We start from the raw sequence: 26236 nt of genomic DNA, 5'->3' as shown, positions 1-26236 counted from the left end.
TAAAGTAGTTAAATTAACAATTTATTACTATACATTTTTATATTACTACGCTGAGCGTGCGCCAAAGCCCGCATCTGCGCAAAACGCTGACGTGGTGGTTCCCATAGCAACGCGCACACACAATCAGTGGGGGCTGGGAATAATTCTCATTCGTGTTAAAAATGCAAAAAAAATACACAACGCTGAGGTTAATTCTTCAAAGTGTGATGTCCTCTTCTCCCTCCCCCACCCCAATGTGTGCAGTTACTACTGTAGGGTCGGTAGATACTATTGTAGAGTTTGTAGTTACTGCAATTGTAGAGCGGGCGGTGGGGGGGGTGTAGAAGCCCAGCCCCAGCCTGCCAAGGTGCCACCTCGGCCGGCTGGGCAATCTAGGCGAGGCCGGGGACTCTGCACAGAACTAGGCCTCACCACAGAAGTTTTGAAATATATTTTCCCTCCGGGCAATGCCGGGTATTTCCCGCTCGTTATCAATAAAAGCATCTCAGGATCGCTTGACATAAAATGAAATTGACACGAATGCCTAACATTCAGGACATGTAAAATAAGACATTTACGTAAAATAACACGGTAATATACTGAGGCAATATAAGTGTCGGGACATATGATGTCACTACTGTGTCGGGACTACGAGCGTAGGGACATATGACGTTACTACTGTGTTGGCTCGGTATGGGTACTGTAGGCGGTTGTCACGGGGGTGTGTCAGGCCGTGACACTCTGCGTGCACCCAACAGGACACGTGACCGGATAAAGGGGGGGGCTACGGGCCCCAGGGGGGAGCTTGGGGGTCACGTGGTTGGGGGCCCGGACCTTCCCGAAGGATTGAGAAGGGGGGCGTGGCCTGGGGCAGAGCCGGCCACGCCACGGGAGTTATAAGCGGGGTGTGAACAGAGAGCGGGGCTGTTCGACCCCGGGATAAAGACGCCATCAACGCTCCTCCAGGCTCCGACCTTCGTCCGTGACCAGGCAGCCCGTTAACCTGCCCTGGTCACATTATGTCGTATTCCCTCCCCGAGTGTTAGTGAGATTAGGAACGGTGGTCACCACCCTGTGTATCACGTTCCCGTTGGTTGTTATGCGTTAATAAAGTGTTGCCTCCAAGTTGAGTGTGCACCTCAATCGAATCCATTAGATAAGTAAAAAAAATAGTTATTTATATATCTGTACTTGACAATAAAGCGATTGGCGTACTGTACTGGGCTCGCGTTGAGTTGCAATAAAAAAAAATGATTGAAACTCCAGTAGATGACGCCGACATACTGAATGAGCTCTGGGTGGTGTAGTTATCAAGACCCCTGCCACTGTCTATTGTCACGGCATCACGACTCCTTTGCAGGCGAACGGCTTCATCCGGGAGAACCACAATGCAGCGCAGCGGCTGCTGGACGGCGTCAACCTGGTGGCGCAGTCGGTGTCGGACATTAGCTCGGGCCCGGCTCGCGCCGTCTCCGACTGGCTCACGGACCAGATTGCGCCGGCCTACTGGAGGCCCAACGCGGTCGTCATCGTACGTGCCCACACACACACACGCACGCTATACGCAGTCGACAGCGTAACGAGCTTGGGTGCCAAAGCTACAAGTTGGGGCCCCCTTGACAAGCACCATGAGTGACAAATCAAATATTGGGGCCGCACCTGACCGATTGCCGCACCCCCTGAGCTAAAAATGTCGTTACGCCACCGACTGTCGACTCGGCGTTATCCGGGGTGGTGAGGTTAGAGGGTGGGGGCACGGCCACGAGACGTTGTGAGTGTCCGGACACCTCTACTGCTATCGCACCAGATCTGCAATGGGTCGTAGCGCCCTCCAGCTCTTGTTGGCCACTCGCAGCACTCCATACCTGCAGAGCAGACAGGCCCGTACCCGTCTCCATCGGTGTGACGAGGCAAACTGGCTAGACGCACCAGGAATATTTAGGTGTGGCTTAGAGACGCCCACAAACTTTTTGACTCCAATGTTTTCTGCCTTTCAGAAAAGTGATCGACATAAATGTTGATTATGCCAATGATGGAATCTGGAAACATACACAAAGCGGCACAAAAATAGTAGGCTTAGTACTACATTGGAAACAAGCAGTTCTAATTGTATGTAATACAATTACAGTAAATGTGTGTTATCGATAATCCTCCGCGGCACGATTTTTGATGACGAAAATCCTCGCTTGGTGGCGTCGTATCACACACAGGCGTGCCACAATTGCAATAAGCAATTCGAGGAGAAGGACACGAAGCACCACTGCCGGGCGTGCGGGGAGGGCTTCTGTGGCGCCTGCTCGTCCCGCTCGCGGCCCGTGCCCGAGAGAGGGTGGGGGCCGAACCCCGTGCGCGTGTGCGACGCCTGCTTCCAACTCGCCCGGCCCCAAGGTGAGAGCCGAGCTTGCTGCCAGGGAAGCCCCCACGGTCAAGCCACTTCCCAGCACAGCTTGCCTGGGGTATGAATAAGGGGTATGAATGAGAAAATAAAACACCCTGGTGCCCCCCCCCCCCCCCCCGTATTTTGTGCCAGCAGTCGGATCTGATCTGACCTGTTGGGATGAGGCTCTTCATGGTGCCAATGTGTTGGAGCACTGTGAGCCAGAAACACTGTGATCCTGGATTAAAAATCACGTTTTGTTCACTTGTGATGATATCAAGGCATGCAGCAGCCCTTGCAGTTGCCAACGGAAGGGCCTCTACTCGAGGGAGCTATGGAGACCCTGTGGGGGGGCATTTGGCAAACTCGTCCACGCTGGCCAAACGTCTTAGAAGAGGAGGGAGTACATCCACTGTACACCACATACGACCCGCCGATCGACTCGGAATCAGAATATTTATACTGCAGGAATCCGATGAGCTGTAAAGCTCTTTTTCACAGATGTCCAGGAGTATTCCAAATTATACTTTTGGGCAGACAGAAGTGTGAAGATTTAAGAAACTTGTCTATCATTGCAACTGCCTTGCTGGAAGATGAAATCGAACCGGTGAACTCCAGTGTGCTATTCATTACACCACGACAGCATCCCTATACATGTATGTCCAGCAGAGTTGTAACGGAGACCTCAATAAATATATTGCCAGCCTTTTGTGCAGAACAGAGGCACTTGGGCATGGTTCTAATATGACTATTATCGTTCAAAACTAGTTATTTAATGTGCTTGTTAATAACATTTTCCCTGATATGTATGTCTGTTGAACTTCTTTCGCACCATATGTAGCCAACCATGCTAATTGGAGTCGATAGCCTGGCTGACTACTAGGTTCCCTTGTATTTTGTATTAATTTGTGTGTGTGCATGTGCTGTGGCGGCAAACCCGGTCTGCTCAGAACAAAAACAACAGGCGGAGGGGGGCGAGGAAGACGAGTCGGGCAAGGTGATGGTGCGGAAGGTGGGTGAGGTGGTGCAGAACACGCTGGGAGCCGTGGCCACCACCTTCAACTACCCACTGGGTGAGCACCACAACACGCACCCCCACTGGCATCCCACGTGTGCACCCTGCCACCTTGGCAAAACACACACACAATGAAATTGTTGTGTGCCAAGCATCCCAATGTAGCAGGACTCTCCTGAATAGGAGTCTGCAGACTACTCAAGTATGGCTCTTCTGTGTAAATAAGTAATTATTGTAACATCCTCGCTTGCCAACCTGCGCCTGCTCAGTCAGTGGGAGACACCGCTACAGGATCGAGATGCTTATTGCGATGTTGTGAAAAGATTTGTACTCTGCCATTGTTAGTATTGCCCAATAAAGGCATTGCCTGGGTATGAAACGGTGTTCTTGTATAAACTCCTTGTGAGGTGACATTAGAGATGTAGACAATAGATAGAACTGTAATAATATAACGTAAATACAGACAAAAATATTTAAGTTCTGAGAGATAAGAGAATAGATGAGACGGATGTAGGCAAGACGCAAACACGACATTACATGAGGAATACACAAGATGGGGATGAGAGCAATTAATTAGATGCTTTATAATGATTAGGATTTAAATTTAGGATGACATTTCGTTAATGAGTTTGGGGGCCCTGGAGCTACTCGGGAGCCTACGCCTTTGCTTCGTGTTCTCATGCCCGAGCGCCATCACTGCAATTGGGGTACAGCGACGCGATGTTTTTGCACACAGCCATTATTTCCCGACCGTGGCCGCACTTGCTTGCTTCCCCTGCAGGCCTGGTGAAGGACGTGGCGCGGCCAACCTACTGGGTCCCCGACCACGAGATCACATCCTGCCAGGATTGCAACAAGGACATGACCTCAGGGAAGCTCGCCAAGCACCACTGCCGCGCCTGCGGCAAGGGCTTCTGCAACGAGTGCTCGACGGTGCGCCGGCCGGTGCCGTCACGAGGGTGGGACCATCCCGTGCGGGTGTGCAACACCTGCAGCAAGTGCAAGGGGGAGCTCTGAGACAACCACCACCTCCTCTTACTCCACGATCCTTTGACTCTAAACCTCTTGACTTCTGCCTTCCTCCTTCTCCTGCTCTTCCCCCTGCCCACTCACATTCTTGTAACTGTTGGAAGCAAGGGGCGATGTTTGGTTGATCCCCCTCCCCAAGTGGAGAAGTCTGGATGTGTCGTGAGAATGGTTGTGCGGTGACTTTTTCTGTGTTAATGCGATTCAAGAATCACTGCAGGGAACCCCGTGTTTGGTTTCCAATACCCCGTAAGACTCGTGCGTGTGTTTCCCCCGTGTATAAATAAGGGAAGCCAATAGAGATGGATTCAATCAGGGGAATTAATGAGTCTGCGAATTAGGTGGCACATGGTTGCTTTGGGAGTCAACTCATTGGGGATGCATTAGTTGTTTTAGAGTTGTGGTGGAATAATTGCATGGCTGGTTTATTTGGGAGATTATCATCTTTCTTACGAGGACCATGACTTTGCTTCCTTCCTATTGCAGCCCATCGATCGCTTGCTAAAGAGGACCGCAGTTGCACAAAAGGTAGAACTGCAGCTCCGCTTAATTGCAGGGACTTGAAAATAATTCTCAGAAAGGGGGACGTCGCTTCGTATTCAGGGAAGTACCACTGACGTGATGGAACTTGGCTCTGTAGTGGGCAGGAAGCCAATGATGCTTGCTTTCGTGAAGACGGCTTTGTAATAACTGCATTTGCTAACAGTTGTTGAGCAGAGAGTGACCAAGGATGATGACTTGGGAGGGTGATAATCCCAGTGGATAGCCAAACATTTTCAAAATCACTCACCATTCACATTGCCACTGACACTTACCAACTGCATTTCTTTACCTCTTGTCATCTGCGGTGTGACGAGATCTGCCTACTTTTTATCCAAACCAAACAGCCTCTCTGAGCCGTCGTATCTTCCAAGTTGTGAGGTTGATGTAGGTGCTTGCATCGATTGCAATTTAAGCTCTTCCTGTCCTTATGCGTCGCCTCTCCCTCCGACTCCTCCCTTTTGCAGTTATGTCTCTTTAGACCAACTTCGCTTTTTCCTTTGTTGGCTGCGACAGATTAACATCGGTATGACTAAGTTTCACACCGTTTTGACACCAGCAGACAGTTGATCATCTGTATACATGTAAACAAGGAAATAACATTATTTCTACAAATTGCACTCATCCTAGGCTCTGGGCACTCTACAAAGCACGATAATGCAATGTGGACATTTTTACTGCTTGTGCAAATTGCATAGACATAATGCACATGAATCTTAAGTCCATTTTCATCAAGATAGTTATTCCTAAACTCAAAATTGCTTTTATCGGGTGTTGTCACAGACATTAGAGGTCAGTATTGTATCTCCTCCCATCATTCACTCAACACTTGCTTTTTCCTGTCTTCCTAATGTGGAAACAATATTGAGACGAGTCAAATAAATCAAATGCGCTTGTACGAGATAACCTAACATGTTGTTACGTAGCAAGGGCCGTGGTTTTGTTATGTATGTTGAACTTCTTTCGCCCCGTATGTAGCCAACCGTGCTAAAGTTTAAATGGATATGTATTATGTAGTCTATCATTGGTGTGAATGTCTGTTGGCAACCCCAACAATACAAAACACCACACCCCACAGTGCTATTCGAGTGAATGGACATGCTCGTCAAGTGATTAGTGTTGGGAAAGACTGGCAGGTCATTTATCCAGTCGCCATGGTACCAGGATTTTTAAAGTACATGAATCATCATACCAGCATTTATTGTTTAAAATCTGAACTGTGTCAATTTATGCAAAGTCTGAGCCAGGTTTTGCAATGAGTAGACATCAGCTGTGCCCACTATGATGAGCACAAGATAATTGCAATGATAGCATTACATCTTCAAAATCCAGTCTGGCCCATGAAGCAATGTATTATGTATTTAATGATTGATATTTCTGCTTTCCCACATGGTGAACAACTCAGAGTTCACTCTGCAGCTGACCCACCTATGGGGCTAATTCATAATATTTTTCGAGTATCATTTTATCTTGTTATCAACGGCTAACGAGACGCTGATGATGACCATACCATTTCAGCTAAGCTGTTTTAGAGAATGGGGGTACATCTGTGGGTTATCTGACCTCTAGGAAGTAACTCCTCTCCATCCCTATACAACCTCAAGGATTACATATCTAAAGCCTTTAGAGCACATGCCCAGCGTCCGACCCTGTCATTGACAATCCGCGAGCGGCGACTTAGTGTTGGCATGCGTGTGCTTTGCATTTCTTTCCCTGTTTAGTAGTTCACAACTTATGTGCATAACCCAGGCATACCAAGCACCACAGGCCGTGGAAGGGAGACTTCAAATGATCACATTGGAAATTTTAAGACAGTCCTACCTGGACCCAGCAGCTGTTAAGTGGGGTATATATAAAAACCACGCAAAGACCCATTTTTGCTTGCACAAATATTTTATTTGTGTGTCGTGCTGTCTCGATGTGGGGACAAGCAATGGGTTTGCTTCATTCACTTTAATTTAGCAGCTCTGCAGTAACTCTTAGCACTAGCTTTCAGAAGACGTAAAGTCGGTTTGTGGGAAGTCCCACGAATCGGGGGCTCTTGTACGAGGTGACGGGTTCGTCGTCCAACTTGGTGCTCTTCTCTAATGATCAGATTTCTCTCTGTGACTTCATCTTGCAAAGACCCCATGGTCACAGTGTGATCACGAGCACCGCTTCAATGTCCAGCACGTCATCACTATGATGTATTGTCAATCACGGTAAACTGTAAACAAATTGTATGTTCTGGAAGCAATCTCTTTCATTTGCTTTGGGGGGGGGGGGGGGGCTGTGATTTTGTAAGATAATTGTAGTGTATCTATATTAGCGTTCATGAGGATGTACTTACTATATATACACATTGCGTTCTACCTTTGTCCTTTTTCAGGTGAAATACAATAAGATGCAAATGTTAAGATAGAATTACTATACAACACAAAAATAAGTTAATGGTTACCTGCTATGAAGGCGAGACCCCAGATTAAGTGGTAAATGATACGCACCTTGCATTGTTAGTGAATTAGATTTCCTTTAACACGCGAGTTCCGTTGCGCAAAAAAGGCACACTTTAAATTATTAGTGAAATATATGTAAATTAATAACCTCTGAAATATATTTGAGACCTTTTGCTGTTTGTAAATTGGATTTCGAATTTGCCACTCCTTATTCAGCAGAATGATGAGCCCGATGACCAATATGGGTTACCAGCCAATACATTTGTTTTGCCATCTCATCCTAGAATATCATCCATCAGTGCAGCAGAGGTGAGCGACAGACTTTTGAAGAATGTTGAATCACAGCGACAGGATGGCAAGCGACGTTGCCGTTACATTTTCACAAGTGCTGAATTTTGGTCGTGGCAATTTCAATGGCGTGTGTTTACACGAGTAATGTACCCGTGTAGATGTTTATTTTCTCTTTTCATTTTACAGTTTGTCATTTAAACAAAATGTTTAGCTTATTTTAGTGCTCATTGTTTAAACCAATTCATCATCATTCATCGACTCAAAGCCTATCAACAACGCAAAACTTTCAACATTTAACATTTCCATCAGCATGTTTTAATAAACTAACCTGCAGCCCTGCATTTCCATTATCTTAATCTTGGGCTAATTTTTTTGTTGGGTTTGGCATTAAAATAAAAAGTGGTTGATAGGCATGTATTTAAAATCAAGTCCAGCATTGAAGCTGGATTCACTGCCAGGTCTCTTCATGTGTGGCCCCCCAGTTGTAGGTTTATCAAATTAGGATTCTTTTTTCTTCACTGTCAGTAGGTTTCATGAATACACCATCCGTGTTCATACGAGGTACTGGCATGGAGCACAAAAAACTAGCATTCGGTCACGAATACTTAATTTCCTTATCAACTAAGGAGTTTAATTTGCGACAAACTCTAATAAAACTTCTCAGATGCACTATTATACAATTTTAAGCTTTTAACTTGTCAAAAGTGATATTTTACAAGTTCTTGTCACTTCCAGGTGGAAAATTAAAAAAAATTACAAACTGGTTTTTCTGTGTCTTTTCTTCCTAAACATGTAAGATAAATCATTTATCTATGTACAGTGATGTAAATATTTCCACAATAATTTTTTTACAGGCTGTGAGTCTACATGATGCGGTGTTTGTTCATAAAAATGTAAACTGAAGCCAAAAATGTGGGCAAAATCAATCTTGCATTGCATAAACACAACTCCCTGGAACACAAAGCAAATTTTAATGTGCAAATGGTTGAAACTAATTTTTTTTTATTCCATACAACTTCAAATCAAGAGCAAGGTAATTAATACTCGAATAATCTACACCAGATTGGACAAGCTTTGATTTAAAAAAAACAGGGATACTGACAGGATGAAGAATTTAAAAGATGGAAACAGTTTTGTCAGCTGATTTGTCTTAACCGCCAGAACAAACTGAAGGGTTAGGATTTTAAAGATTTACAGTGAAACTTGGGTGGGGATGGAGCCATTACAGGAAGAAGTAGGAACGAGAGAAAGGGAAAGCACCAGGTATTCACTTTATGCCAACAGTCCATGAGATAAGCTGGATAAACAGATGTGTATCAATGGGAACAAACGGCTTCAGGATTGGAGGAAATTAGGTTTGTGACAATACCAAAAAAGTGGAACTAATTGTATTACGAATATAAAACAATTGGCTTAAACTATTAAATATTAATCAATAGAATAGTAAAATGAATAAATAGCAGAAGAGCAGGCAGGGTGGGTTCTGGAAGGAAAGGCAATCGGGACACAAACATTAAACCGGAGGCTGGTCATGGATGAGTGTTGAGAGCGTGTAACACGCTTGAGATCGCCCCTTGCCGACACCAAAGCGGTAAACTGTCCAAGACGAGCTGTGGGAGACTGAACAGGATGGGATTTCGCTGTGGCCAGGAATATAATTTGAATGTTACCTGTGACTGGGATCATTCAGGTAGCCAAGTTCATTGTGCAGTAGGCTCCCCACTGCACCTTGACTTCTATGCCTATGAGGTATGTACATGCACGTCGCTAGTTTTTCAGGGTTGTCTTTAAAAACAGAATTGTGTTCCGCAGCGGTTTTTGAATCACCAGCCACGTACAAAAATCTTCAACAGGGTGCGCACTGGAACACGAAGAGTTGTCTCACCAACCTGCCTGTGGCAACAGCAGGACGCGATGTCAATAGCTATAGTGGAAGAGGCGCTGGCCGGCGGCCACGAGCAGACCAGGCGCCCCATGGGGGCCACCGAGACTCGGCATCAGTGCCACGCTCGGGGCGGCTTTGGTGCAGGACACGGGCACGGCAGACGGCATGGTGCGGAGGAGGAGGCCGTCGCGAAGCCGCCAAAAGCGCGTGGAGTTGTCCTGTCCGACTGAGCGATGCGCAGATATAGCAGCAGCAGCGGACAACGGCAGAATGGGCAACAGTTATCTCGGCCACCTATCCCCCCTTCTGAGCCACCCAACAGTAGTAACCAAAGGTATGAGCAGCACGAAATAAGAATTATAGAGGTGTCGGCAATCTGTGAGAGCAGCAGCAAAGCAGCAGGAGAATCGGTTATTATAATGACAGACGTGCACATGCACAAAAATATGATTGTATTCAAAAAGACATCTCCAGTATAGACTACATAATCTGTAAGAACAAGTGCTGTTTACGAGCTACTTTTAAGGCTGGTGCAGAGCACAAGGGGTTGGTGCGGCCAACACCACGCTGGACGACCTGTCCCCTCAGTACCGACATTTAAACACATTTCAGGCCAAGTCGATCCAGGGTAGGCCTACGAAAATATTAATTATGACGCACTACTGGCATTTGCCATCGCTATCGCTTGGAAGTGAACCTCAGTTTAACACTACAAGGGCACGAGTGCATTCACAAATGATGAATGTCCACTTGGTGACTTTGGAGCAGCCAGTCTAGCTGTTCAATCAACGCACAACAATAGGATATTCTCATACACTACAAACTATGATGACCTGTACACTATGCCTGTGGAGTGCATCTCGCCACACCCTGGCACTCACAGACAACTTCCTGTTCCAAGGCAGCTTTACAACTGCTCTGCACTCCCATGCGTTTTCGTTTTACACAAAAACACGACATCCCCTTGCCATCGGGCATTGGGATGTTTTGAACACTGCAAATACAAATCTTAGCCACCCATCCCCCTAAGTCACTCATGCATCAATGCCTTGGATGAGTAAACATCTCTCCTGTGTATTCCACACTGAAGAATGCGATTTGACAAAGTGCTCTACGTGGGTGTGTGTGTACCGGCCACGATGAAGTTCTCGTCGTCGCTGACATGCAGAGGGAGGATGGCGTGCTCGTTGTGATGCCCATGGTACTCAAGCACGCTTCTCTGCGTCCGCACGTCCCACAGTTTGATCTGAATGTACAGGCGAGGCAGGAGGGCAGAGGTTTACGAGGGCGCGAAACATCCATGAGCCTCCCGAACCCAATGTGTCTTGCATTACCCTCGGCCACCCAGCCCATAAGCTACAAATTCCACTGAGCTGCCAAGTCAGCCACCCATCCCTCTGAGCCACCCATCCCTCTGAGCCACCCATCCCAAGCTCCCCACCCTTCTCAGGCACCCATCCCCCTAAGCCACTCATCCCTCTAAACTACCAGAGCCACCCATTACACAAAGCGAGACTAAGTCTGTGAAACATAGCGCCTTCGTGATAGCATCGTGCTATAATGGCACGAATACCAAATATATTGATGATTCTATTTGATCGCCAAACGTGGCTTTTTAACTTTGAGTTTGCTTTCCACTTGTGGTGCTTCACTGCATCGCATGCTTTCAGATGCGCTTCTGCAGCTATCTGGAACAAGCTTCCTTCCGACAGTAGAAGCCACTGGAGCTACGCACTTTTAAATCTAGATTGAAAATCATTTCTTGAGAACTGTTTTTGTGTTTATTTTATTGTCCTTCCCCCCACGCATCTCCGATTATCACGGTTGGCTACATACGGTGCAAAACAAGTTCAACATACACACACACACACAGCGCACCTTGCCGGCCATGTCACTGGCGAGCAGGTAGTTCTCATCGGCGAGCGTGCGCAGGGCCACGATGGCCGACTCGTGCCGGAGTAGCGAGCGTCGCCGTCGCGAGCCGTTGGGCCCTGTCCCGTCCCGCAGGTCTGCCCGCCACACCTTGCCCGACCGACAGCCGCAGTACAGCAGCGGGCTCTAACGGGCAGAGGCAGCACATACGTACACATACCTCTTGGTTAGAACAGACCAAATGTGTTGTTATTTCAACCTCGGTTTAACACGTAATGATAAAACACAGACATGGGAACAGGACTCGCTCTGTGTCTTTGTGTGTCTCTCTCTGCATGTGTGTCTGCCTATGCTGTTCCCTTGTCTGTGTTTTATCATTCATTCTTACCTGATGATGGTTGCTTGTGTTGCAACCGAAACGTCGTATTCTATTATTTTTTTATTTTCTACGTGACTTTCCCGAAAGAACCAAAGAGTAATTCCTGCAGTCACGAAGGCGTCGGATCTAGTTTTCAAGATGTATTAAACAAAACATCAATGGTAATGCTTTTGTGTTTGTGCGTGTGTGGGCGTACACACACCTGCTCTGCAAAGCACTGTGCCAAGACGTCGCTGTGTGTGTGGATGGTCTGCTGGTGCCCGGTAACAACATCCGTCACCACCGCCTTCCCCGAGCAGCCTAGATGGGTGAACACAGAGAGGGGGACATCTGCCATCTGGCTTGGACAGGAAGTATTCTTTAAGCCATCCGCTGCACGGCAGGCGTTTGGCTCAAACTCCCTCCAACCTGTTGGTCTTCAGCTTTATTCTTCTTCGTTTCACGGTGTGGATCCCCCGCTGCCTTCAAGTTATTCAGCAACATTCACGTTTCTGCCTCTTGGCCTCTTTCCCAGAACTTCCTTCATCAAGCTGTCACCTCTGAGAATGTGCCTCCCAATCCACATATCTTGCTTTCTAGATAGTTCTAATTAGACTTGTCTCCTACTGAAGCTGCTCTGGAATTCCCTCATTTCTCTTTCTCTCCAAATTGTTTTCTCCATCCCGTGTCACAAACCACAGCTAAAGACTTTACAGTCTTTTAAGAACACTGCGGAAAGCCGTCCCTTTTATGCCGAGTCGACCTTGGGAGAGATCCGAACAAAGGATAAGTATGCAATGTAGCTATTGTTTATTTTTTACTGCAAACATGTCAGTAAGTAAACCAATCACTTTAAGAAGTAATACATACAGATGACACGTCCTATATCTTCACCCCTGTCCAGTTGTTTTAAGTTCTACTAGAATCACTCCTACCCCATTAACCTGGATAATTGAGAGTTGACTGCATAGAGTTCTATTAAAGTAGAACATCTGTAAGTGTTGCATCATGCCAACGGGATAGGATCACCTGCACTGAAGCAGTGGTTGTGTTGAGGATGACGGCCATAAACGCAGGAAAAAGTCAGGATGGTGAAGTTGAAGATTGCATCAACGCCTGTGGAGTGAGAGAGAATCATCGAGGAATCGTCTGGCCTGATTGTCTTTAGCAGGCAGAGCAATACAGGTCTCAAAAGCCTCTTATTTAGGAGGTCTTGCTTCGGAGGAACATTGATTGGTTTGCTTTTGTGTTACTTGAGCGTGGGAGGAAACCTAAGAGCATGGCAGGCGACTAATCCACACCGCCCCATTCCCATAGTTACAATAAATGCGCGGTTGGCACGATTAGCTACATACGATGCAAAATAAGTTCAACATACATCAAATTGTGTAATATCTAGAAATTACAATATATGCAAATTATATTAAGATAATTTATTTACAATATATAATGGTATGAGATAGAACGAGGCAGGCAACACAAATGCCACAAATCAAAATTGCCACAAGATATAAGACAACACATTTTCTATATTCTCCAGATTATAAAACACCACAAACTTTGGAGCCATGTTTTTTCAAATATATATTTTAAATCGGGAGAATATGGTACGACAAAGAGCCATCTTCTATAACAGGATTATGAAGATGCCAATTTAAATTCGGGAGATGTCTTTCATAAGATGATTCTGAAGAGCTGGTGGGTGTCATCTCTCCTCTGGGTGATTATGTATTGCTCTGGAAAACCATCTACCGGAAGATGATTCTGAACTCCCGGTACTTAAAACATCGAAAAAAAAATATTCTCTGGATAAGACGTACTCCCAATTAAAATACAGGGAAGACATAACATTTTATCATTCTGAGAATACGCTATTGCATATAAACATGATGTTAAAATTCCAGCAGGTGTATGGGGTTAATTCTGTACAAGCAGAATCAATTAAAGCAGACGCGGCTGACGAGCAGGACCTGTGCCTTCTCCGGTGAAATACGAGACGGGCACCAGCTCCACCGACGCGTGCATCGCACCGTCACTCACCGCCACTTCATTGCGAGCAATTCTGAACGATACAGGCGAAAGTCAAGGAAGTGAAAGTGCACGGCGTGAGCGGTGAACAGCTAACCAGTGACACTCGTTTTGGAGGGGAGTGGGGGCAAATAACAGGGTTAGGCCTATGAAGAGAAATGTCAATGTACAGTAATACTTGGGTTTACTAAACTTACTAAGACTAAGCTCTTTATTTCACCAATGAAGCCCCCCACTGAGCTGTGTAGCTCTTTCTCAGAAGTGACCTGGGCACAGATAATAGCTCAACGAAGTGGCTGATCATGTCGACATTTATAGCAGAAGCCAAATATTTTTAACCACCCATCCAGAGCCTGTGCCTCAGCCAACCTCGTTGCACCATCTCCAAGGAGGATGACTTCTTGGGTGCATCCCCTTCCTTGCCTGCCACTCAGTAGTTGTTCTGCCATCAGCCATCATCCTCACTAGCGACATGTCCGGCCCAAAGCCACTTAGTTTTATTCACAGGTAAAATTACATCTGTAACGTACATATGTTCCTAATCCATATACTCCTCTTCGTCTGTCATTGTAGTCCCAAGAATGTATCTTTCTATGAACTTATGTTCCATATACTAACCCGTGTCCATGTTCCTGATCAGGCAATATGCACTAATTAAAACAGTCTAATTTAGATGCTTTGAGCTTGTTTAAATGGAAAACTACTTTGACTTCTATGTCAATGTTTGACGACCTCACTGGAACGAGCTGCACTCTGTTGTTGTTCAAGAGCAGTGTCAAGGCTCGGTGTCCCAGCTCCCACGATCACGTGACTCCGCAGTGACTCATTGTACTACTCACGTACCATTTCTCTACAGCAGTAAACAGAAACTGTAACCAGAAACCAGGTCAGGTAGCAAGGAGAGTTATAATAGGTGTTTCTGAATGGTGCACAGGTTCTCGACAGACAGACAGACAATTCAACTCAAGTCCTGTGCAACGAATGCTGCTTATGTTCCAACAGCATGTATAACATGGAATTCTGGCAAAGGCATTAAGCATGCAGTCATCCCAGTGGAGTCCCAATTTACCCTGCAGACAACGGTCTGTGTTGAACCGCTACGGAACATCGCACGGCAGGTGCGTCGACCTCTCACCTCGATGGACGATTACCAACGGCGCACAGTGCGACTGCGGTCACCAATCTCAAACCATGGCCCACAAAGGAACACTGCTGCCCAATTCGATCGGTTCCACACAACTCAGACATGACTTCAACCGAGAAGATGGATGCAAAATGTAGCTATCTTTGGAAGGACGTTGATCAACCAAGTACAGTGATACCTCGGTTCACGAACTTAATTCGTGAACTGACTCTGGTCATGAACCGAATTGGTCGTGAACCGAGGCACATTTTCCCATAGGGTTCAATGTAAATCCGGTTAATCCGTTATGACCTGTTTTTTTGGTTTTTGAAGCACAAAAATATGAAACAAATGACAATACACATTACTGTAGTACTGTACAGTATAGTAATGTATAAAAAGAGAACACTAACCTTGCTTGAGATGACTTCTGGCATGGAGGAAGGCAGGTGGGAGGCGGGTGGGAGACAGTAAGCACTCAAACGGGTGAACTGTACAATACAGTAAGTACAGTATTGTACAGTACAGTAGTACAGTACAGTACTGTATGTGCTAAAAAGCACACCAAAAATCAAAAAGTCACTGAAAGTGTCTTCACAGTACTCACAGTACTTCTTTCTGTGTCTCTGCTTCTCTCCACGATCTTCCTACAGGAAGTCACGACCACGTGACAGCCTGAAATTAGCATAAAAATGGCCGCGGCTCCTGTTCGTGAACCGAAGCGGAGTTCGTGAACCGGAGCAGATTTTTATGAACTTTTCTGTTCGTGAACCGAGTTGTTCGTGAACCGAAGCGTTCGTGAACCGAGGTATCACTGTATAGTGTTAACTGTTGTGTTGGCCGATTCTCTGAGTTTCATTACATTTCTAAATGTTGCTAAGTTTTATATCTTTTTTTTGTCTCTATCACCTTTTTCCCTCTAAATTTCACCCCCACCCTCTCGCCCGTTGCAGCAGCCCCCCCTCCCCCTCCTCGGATTAGCCGGTCACCCACCCCTACCCTCTCTGCGATTACATGTACTTGCAAATTCCATCCCTCGTCCCGCCCACTTACCCTTGGGTTGTACCCACCACAGACGTCTATAACCTTTGGTTGAGGTAGCTCTCTCGCTACATTTCCTCCTCAGCAGTCCACCTGCTGTATTCTTTCACCTGAAGATGATGGCTTGTGTTGCTATCGAAACGTCGTGATCTTTCAGTTATTTTTTCTATCTATGTCACTTTACCGAAAGAAACAAAGAGTATAAATTCCTGCAGTCACGAAAGCTTAAAATCAGCATTTTGTTTATTCATCGGGCAACTGCTAAAGTTATCCACTGGCGCACTCATCCCGACATGAGCATATGAACATACAACTGACACCATTTCCACCCATCATAAAGAATCAAGATTAAACCACAATGTATTGTGTAGTGACAAAATGGTCCTCACTTTGTAATAATGGGTAAAGGATACAAAATATGAGAGTCCTTCCCATTGAACGATGCCCAACTCATGGAGTTTAGCTGTTGAGGCAGACAGGCAGGCAGACAGACACACGCGCACACAGCAACACGTACACAACAATGTGAAATTATTTTGCTCAGCCTCAGACACAAAGCTTATATGGGTATGTACTAAATAACACATTTTTTTTGGGATTGTCTTCCTTTAAATAAAACGATCATGATACATATGTAGAAGGTGAGAACCAATGAAACCAAACTCTCTTTTGCAAGTTAAGCACAATTCAATATTTTTTGGTCACATGGTCCCCGAGTTTTCTATAGACACACGAACGCTCCAGAATGCTGCAGTGCACGTGGCCAATCAAGCGCTCCCTTGGCGACATCCCTACCTTGCAGGGAGAAGCCTTGAGCAGACCGTATATCTTGGTATGGAGCTTGCCCTCCCGACAGGACAGGTCAAAGAGCCCATACTTGTAGTGGGTGTGCTCGTTGTACAGAGCGAAGATGCGCTCCGATTTTGAGTCGAGCTGTAGCAAATAGGACGTGCCAAGTCGCGTCATACCAGCCACCGCGAATGTGGATAGGGAAAAAACGTTCCTTATCAAGATAGGAATGGTAGCTTAGTCACTGTAATAGTCCCAACAAGAGTGGTCAAACAACAGTTGCACAGTGTGACCTGCAGTTAATGCACCCTGTACATTGCACCATGACTGTACCCATACGGACATTTTTATTCACCCAGAAAAGTGTTAATACATCTGACAAGATTTATTTCAGGAAGGTGCGAAAAGGTTTCGCTAAATTTGGCCAATTCCTTTCGTATGAGGAATCTGAAATTCCGAGCAAGTCTACATTAGTAGAAGAGATAAACCTCTTAAAACGGAACATGGGTCAGCAAACCTACTTGCAGTACTGCATAATACGAGCATCACTTTGTTGATCGGCTGGTGAGTGTTACTACACACACAATAACTCAAATCGCTCTCTGTGATTCACAAATACAGCATCCAGATTACAGGCATGGACTGCAACCAAAACCATCAGAGTGATAACTTCGCCTGACTCCAGAATCATCAATATTTTCCCTTCATTCATAGAAAATTGGTGTTGCCAAATGCCTGGCCTGCACACGGCCTCCTCGCTGCAACTTTAAGCTTCTCATTTACGAAGTTAAACAAACAGCATGAGGCAGAGCTCCAACAGCGGTTAATCCTGGACCCAGAGGGCAGCTCACCGGACCACTCCGTCACCGGTAACGGGGCAGCCGTACCTCCAATAGCCCGAAGTCGCCACTCACGGAGTGCACCACCCGCCGCTGCATGGCCACAAGCTTCAGCTCGTGCATCAACCTGCATGGGAGAGGAGAGGTTACCAAATGCGTGAATGAGGCCCGTCAAAACCACTAGATCACTGTATTACTCAAGCGGTTAATTAACCAATAATAGAGCTTAAAAGTAAAAGTTTAATAGCCTTAGCCGATGACCAAATCACACGGAATGTGCCCGATCTCGTCAGATTTTGGAGCTAAACAGGCTTGATCCTGGATAGTGCTTGGAGGGGTGACCACTATGCATAAAGAGGTTATCATAATAGATAGGGCTTGCAGAGCTACACAATGAGCAGCAGAGGTTGAGAGCAGAAAAATCCCTTGTCCTGTACTCCGATGCTTCCACATCTACAGCTCCACACCTTCACCAACCCGTGCTGACCAGCGTGGTGAAATATGGTCCAATAACGCTCACGGCCGGCACAGGGTTTAGAGAGGACCTCAGCCAGCAGTGGATTCACAAAGGTGCCATACAAAGTTGAACGGACCTGCTGTAGGATCGTGTCGAGTGGAAGCCAGCTCTTCGCTCGTTGAGCACCCTGGTGACCGGCACTCCATTTTGAGGGACCTCGCAGGGAGAAAGGTTAAGACACGCACACGCAAGAGTCACAAGCAGCGGTGGATTTACACCAGTTGGAATCATTCACATGGCCGTGTGATTCATGCCACATGTATAAAACCAGCAGATGGAACGTGGCCATTATTTGCAAATGAGCTGTAGGCAGCTCAGCTGAGCTACAAAGAGAAGAAAACTGACCACGTCACTCATTAACACTGCATTGTGAAAACTGGCTACGGTTATAGGGCATTCGGTATTCTTCAGAGTGAAGAGTCCGAAGAATGGATATTGCATCATGAAACAAAAGCGTACAACATGTTTAAAGTGATCATGCAATGTGAATGGTGAACAGCGTGAATGTTTCTTTATCCTGCTTGTGTACCATTCCCAATGTAGTCCCTCAATCTTTGATTTCAATTGCACTCCTCAATGTAAATACAAACTGTTGTCTCAGGTATCCTGTTAATGGTAATTTCAGTTTTAGAATCATGATTGTAGTTTTACAAATTGATAATTTACCTTTCATTCTACAGTTTTGGGTAAGTAAGCAGGTGAGAGCGGGTGAGCGAATGAGCAAGTGAGCGGGTAAGTGAGCAGGTGAGCGGGTGAACAGGTGAGCGGGTGAGCAGGTGAGCGGGTGACCATGGGTGGGCAGTTGACCCTTACCCTGTTGGTGCTCTCATCCTGCTTGAGCAGCTGCAAACGCTGGCGCTCCTTCTCTCGTGCGCAAATGCTCTCCGTCGTCAGGGGGTTGCAGTTGTTGTGGCCGGGCAGCAGTCGAAAGTAACGGTTCTTCTCGCGGTCAAAGTAGAAGCCTGGGAGTTCTGAAACAATTACAAAGAACTACCGTGAATTTTAATATGAAGAATCCAGGATTATATGGGGAAAAAAATTCAAGGTTATTTTTTTTCGTAAATATTTAATTTTCAAAACATATACAAAATGTTTTCGTACATTTGCAAGTACAGCAATCCGTCGCCAGACGCAAACTTGTCAACCACGGAATTCATGTATACACGGTTTACTATCTGTGTGCCCCCATAAGCCCCTTGTGCTTTACCAACGGCGGCTTTGCCTACCGCGGCCTTTTCTAGGAACCAAACCCCCGCAGTTGGCGAGGGATTGCTGTCGTAATTTTTGCACTGCCTTGTTTACAACTTTGGACAACTCTTGAGATCAATGTGGCCAGTATACAGTATGGTAAATCAATACTAGCTGCACAATGTTACACTTCAGTTTAGTTCACTCATCTCAGCACATTATAATTTAATTGTAGCATTTTTCTGTTAATCCAGTCTAATGTAGCCATCGGTGTTCTACTTTTAAAATAGTGAATAAAGAATGAGTGGCAAGCAGTCAAAAAATCTTAATAGCGTATGAAGGTGTACGATCTGGTGTGAGGTGAGCAGCCGATTGACTATAAGTGTCTTCTCTGTGGTGTGAGATCTTTCAGGGTTATGGCCATTCCCCGACATAGTGTGATATTTTGCTATCTTGGGGAGTTGTGACAACATGTTTCATCACCTTTTCACTTTGATACTCTGATAGCACAACTGACATGCAATGAGTAGAAACAATCAAAAAGCATAGTTTGTCAGAATCAGAATACTTATTTAGACTGGAGTAATCCGATTAGCTATGAAAATCTTTTTCAGATGACAAAATATAACCTTCAGAGTAGAGTAAATTCAGCTTCCACCAAGGTTGTTCGTTTGCCTATTAGACATGGACGTACGAGTTTGCTATACAAAGACATAGGCAAGAAAAAGTAAAAAAGTTAATAATATGATCCAAGCTGTATAACATTATAATTGAATATGTGGCAGCTGCAAGTTTATTCCGCAATCCTCTAACGCGCCCACTAGAGTGTGCTTTCGTACTGTGACCACCACCAGCAATGAATCTAAAGGACAGAATTGCATGTACAGTTTGTGACCTACAAAAATGAATTTGGAATATGCACAGGATGGAATATGCTTTAGCTACCGAAAACCTCTTAACTCTATCCCAATCATAGGCAGCCGAGATATTTGCAATGCCACTCACTTGCTGTAATGCCATTTCCGAGCCTCCTCATAGCACAATAGATTTGGGAGTTTCAGAAATCTTTACGATCCCCCGACCCTTGCCTCCAAAACAATGGATTAGAGGTGTGTGCATGCCTCCCACGATCAGCTCACTGCAACAGCGGGCATGTTCAGTCAGTGTGGCCAGCACGGCTAACCGAATATACAAAAGCCCCTTTTCCACAGCCAATTACTTTAGAAAGCTATTGCTGGCCACTCCTGACTCTTACTCCTATGTTTTTTTTTAACCAGATAAAGTCCACTTAGATACAGAGCTCTCTTTCAGAAGTGACCTGGCCACAAATAATAGCTCAACGAAGTGGCTTATAATGTGGAAATGTATAGCAGCGAAACACTCTAAAGGTATGTTTCTAAATGTGGAGGGAAAACTGGAGGACCCAGAGAAAAATCCACACGACCACGATAACATGAGAACATACAAACTACACATATATAGGTGTCAGGGTCTGGCTCAAACCCACGACCTCCTGTATGCTAGGCAAGGTAATTAACATTCCGCCGCCACAGCACCCCCGGCATTGACCTGGTGCGTCGCTCGTGTCCCCCGTCTGGGCCAGCTGTGAGACGGCAGCTGCTGAAGACGTGCCCTCCCCATGTGCTTCACTCGGTCGGTGTCGGTGTCTCATCCTGACAAGAGAGGGAACCCACAATCATCCCTCCTGCACATAACAGGGTCTGAGTTGTACCCAGACACCTGATAACCCAAAAAGGTCAAGAATCTTCATGAAAGATGTTGATACCAGGGCAATCAATAATGATCAAATAAATCAACTTTCATTCTCTAGCTCAGAAAAAAAAATACATTTGTTAGTCCATCAGCCTATTGGCCTTTTAAACTTATATTAAACAACAGAATATATTTAACAACAGAATATGTTTAAGCAAACTCTGTCCCTGTTTTGACATTCTGGGTCTCATTAGCAGTCAGCCTTGGTTATCAAATACGTTTGCTTTACCGTGTTTTTGGTGTGAGCACTCGCTAGCAATGGGATCCGTGACTGTGAAAAATAAATCAATTTTCTACCACTAAAGTTTATTCTGAAGCAAAATTTTTATGTAGCCAAACTGTAGTTCAGTTCTCAAGCTGTCAACCGCTTAAGGGTTCAAACATCAGCCAGGGTGAACCCAGTGGGTTTTGGAGTAAAATATCTTCCCACAAGTAACTTCAAATGTGGTTGCATTTAGATTAGGAATTTAAAACGTTTATTTTAAAGTGCAATTAAAGACGTCAAGGTCTGCGTTGCAACATTTTTACTTGGACCTTAATGAGCTCCCACCTGGTTAAAGTTGAATAGTCTTCAAGGATTTAATCAACACCATAGTCATTTATTTATCCAGAAAAGTCTCAGTGAATATCGAGTCTATTTATAATTACGGTCCTGGATTGGGATATTGTGCCAATTAAATTATGAGAATTGGACATTTGGGAGTAAGCCAGGCAAACTGCAGAAAAACCCCATTCATATTTATGGAATAATGCTCAAACGTCCACACAAATCGGTGCATAAACCCACTTGCTGTATTGCCATCTCTTCGTCAACTCACAGTGCAAGATATTCGGGAGTTTCACAAATCTATGTGAGCCACCAACCCTTGCAATCATCTCTACTCTGTGTGATAATGGCCACAGCTATTATTGGACTGAAAAAAAACAACCAAGATTGGCAAGCATATGCAATGTGCCTGTAACAATTAAATTCATTAGGAAAAATTTCCCCTCGTTTGTATGGTCTCGTTTGTATTGTATGTGTTGTCTCGTTTGTTGTTGTTCGCCCTATACATCTCATGAAAACTTTAGCATAGAATTTACTGTAAAGTTATATCCACAAATACTCCAATGTATCTACACATCAAAATATTTTTAAATAAATGAACGATTATGTCCTATCAAGGCACAATTATTGTAGTTGGTTCTGTCTGGGTCAGTGACCCAAACAATTATCCGCACACGGCACACACGCAGTATACCTTTCTCAATGACTCTATCTACAAGTCACGTGCCTTCTTCCAGTCTACCAGTGTTCTAGAATATATTCATTGAGAAATTCAGCCCTGTGTATTAGTACGTGGCTTAAATCTAAATCCGTGAACCATCGTGCATGATTTGCAGGCCCGCCCTCACCGCCTGTGCCCAGGCTCTGGTGCCACCCAGTGGCCTCGCTTCCTTCCTCCGCGCCACCTTCCACTCATCTGTACCCATTCGACAAGTGGGGCACAGTGTGTCACACGTGAACAATTTGTTTATTTCAAAAATGGTCATCACATTACAAAGAAGGCAACACGACACAGAATTTGAATACGTTACAATCTCACCGCAATTATCACAATGGCTGACAAGATATGGACATCTGTGAAAATACTAGACATTGTGAAAGAGTTTCATCGCTCATAGGATTCCTCCAATATAAGTACAGATTCTGATATCGGCCTGAGACGGCCACATGGGTACTTGATATCGTAATTTGATATTCTTGGTTCTTTCGGTAAAGTCACGAAAGAACCAAGAATATGAATCCCTGCATTCACGAAAGCTTTAAATCAAAATCGTAATTTGACTTGAAACTTATACGGTCCGACGTACCCCAGCCATCACTGGACAAAGCTCTGCTATGGTTCAGAAAGTGGTCACCTGCCACCTGTGCTGTAGGATCGATCGGCTGCTTCAAGCAGCAACGTGCACAGTGCATCCACAGCCCGGTCTCTATCCACTGCTGGGTGAGGGCGTCTCGAGCAGGCAACACGCACCGCACCAAGTGCTGGTGAGCCCGAGGGGAGATGTATTTGGTTTAGGGGATTAACATCCCGGGCTAAACACAACATTAGAGCGGTTTACTTTTCAAATGACCATGAGGCGATGCTCATACCCCATTTACAGCCATGAGGCAGTTGCGGAAATTCTACGTTGCTATGGCGGGGGCGAGGCCATCACAGGCAAACTACTGACAGCTCTAATTTGCCAGCACAATGGTAGTATAATAAACGCCACTATTTATTATGCTATAATATATAAATTTTTGTTTACATTTTACAAGTTAAGGCTTATTGAAGCTGAATGCTAACCCCAAAGTGTTAATGCCCAAGAGTTTATGAATTCGCTAAAGCCAGTGTGGCCGAAGTACCCTGCTCATGCTGCAAGTTAGTCTCAGCTAATACAACTATTTAATGAGATATTATTTAAGTGCTTAATATGTTAATTATTGAAATTCTAACGAGGCCTGGCAGTGTGACTTTACATTAAATCACCGTGTTGGATAACCTTGTTGACGCCACTGCGTGCTGAGTGAGGAAGCCTCCTCCACTCGAGGCCGATCTCTCTCGAGAGAGAGGGTGGCCTCCTCCTCCTGCTCTTCCTCCTGCTCCTCGCCGGCGAGACGCCGCCGTCGCCGCCTTGCAGGTGGGGACACCAGCCACGCTGCACGCCGACACACGAGCGCGGCCTGTCGGTGCCCGACAGATAATGGGAGCTGCTTGCCGGCGTCAAAGTAGCACAACAGGAACACAGCAGGAGGCGTCTACACACCAAATAGAAACTTGCTGTAAGGAATCAACGGGGCCGTGGCCATCCACACTGCCGGGTGAACGGCGGCGGAGGCAGCTGCCCCCACGTGGGGCCCGGCGGGTCGCCTGCCGCGCCGAGAGATCGAACTCGACACTTGCGCTCTCAACGTTACGCAACGGCAGCAACGCACATTTTAAATAAAGCGCGTTTTATATTACAAATAAAGCCACTGCCGTGTCAGCTCCAGCAAGCAGCGCATGTTGATAAATAAAATTAAACTTTTAATGTTTCTAAAAGTCGCGATTAATGTCGTCAAGTGTTGTACAGTGCAAATGTTGGTACAGTACGCCATACCGTAAAGCCGAGCGTGGTGATTGGCTGCTGTCGGTGGTCGACTCGGCGACCAATCAGCGCCCGCCTTGCTACAGCGCCCTCTAGTGGACGCTGGAATGTTCAATGTGGATTTGTGATGTCACAAATAGATGTGAACATCCTCTTGGTTCTTTCGGTAAAGTCACGTAGAATGGAAATAATAAAATAATAAAAATTAAACATAATAAAATAATTCTCACGACGTTTCGGCCACAACGCAAACAGCCGTCCTCAGGTGGAGAGCAGGTCTGTCGAGGAGACAGAGTCTGAATGGCAAGCCCCAGGCTTGGAGCGACTATTTAAGCTGGGATGGAGGGGAGAAGAGCGCCTTGACAAAATAATTTGCATATCAAGAGGAATTTAGCATATTTATGGGAAATCGCATATCTGCATTTCATGATTATGTTTTTTGTGGGGGGGGGGGGGGGGATTGGAATTAGGCCACGCAATGATCTGGTCACGTTTGTGTTACAAGTCCCCTCCACCACCCGACATAACCAAACAGACCACCGCGTAAAAGTGCGTCCAGCGTCTTGAAATTAAGAAAAATTAGCAAAGTCGAAGGTCTCGCTTGATAACGACGTTGGGTGCTGCCACGGTGGCTACGAGCTTGTTAACTCCCTCGCCTGGTCTGCAGGAGGTCTTGGGTTGATCCCGACCCTGTGACGCCTGCTGTTGCTGCTGCTGCTGTATATTTGGAGTGGTCGCGTGGATTTGTCTCCGGGTCCTCCGGGTTTTATTTAGAAAGCACGCGTTTAGAGTATTTTTCGGTAAAGTCACGTAGGTAAAAAAAATAGAAATAATAATAGAAATAAAAGTCACGTAGGTAAAAAATAAATAATAAAGAATCGAAATAATAATAGAAATAAAAGTCACGTAGGTAAAACATTAAAATAAAATAAAAAATGTATATAAATAATAATAAAAATTAAATAGTAATATTTCTATTATTATTTATATTATTTTAGAAATAAAATAATATTTCTATTATTTCTATTATTTTTATATATTTTTTACCTACGTGACTTTACCGAAAAAACCTAAGAGTATGAATCCTTGCAGTCACGAAAGCTTCAAATCTAGAATTTAGAGTATTTGGCTGCGATACATTTCCACATGATAAGCCACTTCGTTGAGCTATCATTTGTGGCCAGGTCGCTTCTGAAAAAGAGCTACATAGCTCAGTGGGCCTCGCCTGGTAAAATAAAATCAAACATTGTGTGCCTTGCACGTTTGCCACGCGGTGGTGACGAAGTAATTCATTTGGCTCTGTCGGCTTGTCGTGGAGCGTCCTGCCACTGACATTTGGCCAGATAATTACTGTCCATGGCCTAATACGTAAATCAATCACGAATTGCAATTATCGGCTGCGGAAAACGCCCGCATGTGGCCACGCAGCAGCACAGGGAGGCTGAGGCGCACTGCTGCCCCCCCCCCCAACCTCGCTGCGAGAGTTGGGGGGGGGGCAGCAGTGCGCATCAGCCTCGTTGCGGTGCAGAGGAGGAGGAGGAGGCGTTCGTCAATCAGTTTCAGCTGACACCTCCCCACCAACACACATCCCTCCTTTGTGCTGCTGTGGGTGCATTTGGACACCATCAATGCCTTTGGGAGCATCAATATTCCAACCATCACACAAACACGGCGCCCTTGTATAATGTAGAATACTCATTCCCCCGTTGTCCTTGTTTCCCTCTGCGCTTGTGAATATGGAAAAGCCCCATGCATTCTTTTGCGTGTGGAAAAATGTGTCGGTGTTTGTCAAGGCCACGTTTTATATTTTCCTCCACAATGATGCAAACGTTTGCTTAATCCGATAATAATACTGGAATGTAAACAAGCCGTGATTCAACCTCTGGCTTTTGTAAATTGTTCAAACACATCGCATACATAACCATGGTACCATGCTTTTAATAGTACGATGAATAAACTGGCTACTTTTATGTTGTATGCCAAATATAATTGCATACATAAATCACTGTCCTCACATTAAAAAAAAAACCTGGTTAAGAGTCCGAG

At 45.4% G+C, this 26236-nt stretch overlaps 2 protein-coding genes across 3 annotated transcripts in view; one reads left to right on the top strand and one right to left on the bottom strand.

Annotated features, from left to right (window-relative positions):
• ZFYVE1 (zinc finger FYVE-type containing 1) overlaps positions 1 to 8428 on the top strand; it is a 30127-nt gene extending 21699 nt beyond the window's left edge. The window contains exons 9-12 of one of the 2 annotated variants that reach the window (XM_078608372.1): positions 1340 to 1510; positions 2190 to 2367; positions 3307 to 3429; positions 4153 to 8428. In XM_078608372.1, coding sequence (XP_078464498.1) covers positions 1340 to 1510; positions 2190 to 2367; positions 3307 to 3429; positions 4153 to 4388 — 708 coding nt within the window. In that variant the 3' untranslated portion in view covers positions 4389 to 8428. Of the gene's footprint in view, positions 1 to 1339; positions 1511 to 2189; positions 2368 to 2637; positions 3430 to 4152 lie in introns of those variants that run through there. The other variant, XM_078608371.1, reaches the window with a different exon arrangement.
• On the bottom strand, positions 7194 to 24236 carry DCAF4 (DDB1 and CUL4 associated factor 4). Its single transcript, XM_078608373.1, has 15 exons — positions 24203 to 24236; positions 23606 to 23761; positions 22472 to 22539; positions 20873 to 20976; positions 18929 to 19086; positions 18192 to 18271; positions 17647 to 17725; positions 16766 to 16903; positions 16360 to 16433; positions 13749 to 13840; positions 12808 to 12894; positions 12002 to 12099; positions 11427 to 11606; positions 10680 to 10794; positions 7194 to 9774 (listed from the first exon to the last, which is right to left on the bottom strand). The coding sequence occupies exons 3-15, from the start codon at positions 22537 to 22539 to the stop codon at positions 9581 to 9583; spliced, it is 1467 nt and encodes a 488-aa protein (XP_078464499.1). The 5' UTR covers positions 23606 to 23761; positions 24203 to 24236; the 3' UTR covers positions 7194 to 9580.
• Positions 24237 to 26236: the final 2000 nt, after the last annotated feature.

The sequence above is a fragment of the Lampetra planeri genome, chromosome 30, assembly GCF_965212315.1.
Source record: "Lampetra planeri chromosome 30, kcLamPlan1.2.h2, whole genome shotgun sequence".
NCBI lineage: Eukaryota > Metazoa > Chordata > Hyperoartia > Petromyzontiformes > Petromyzontidae > Lampetra > Lampetra planeri.
This window is presented reverse-complemented; position numbering and strand designations above follow the sequence as displayed.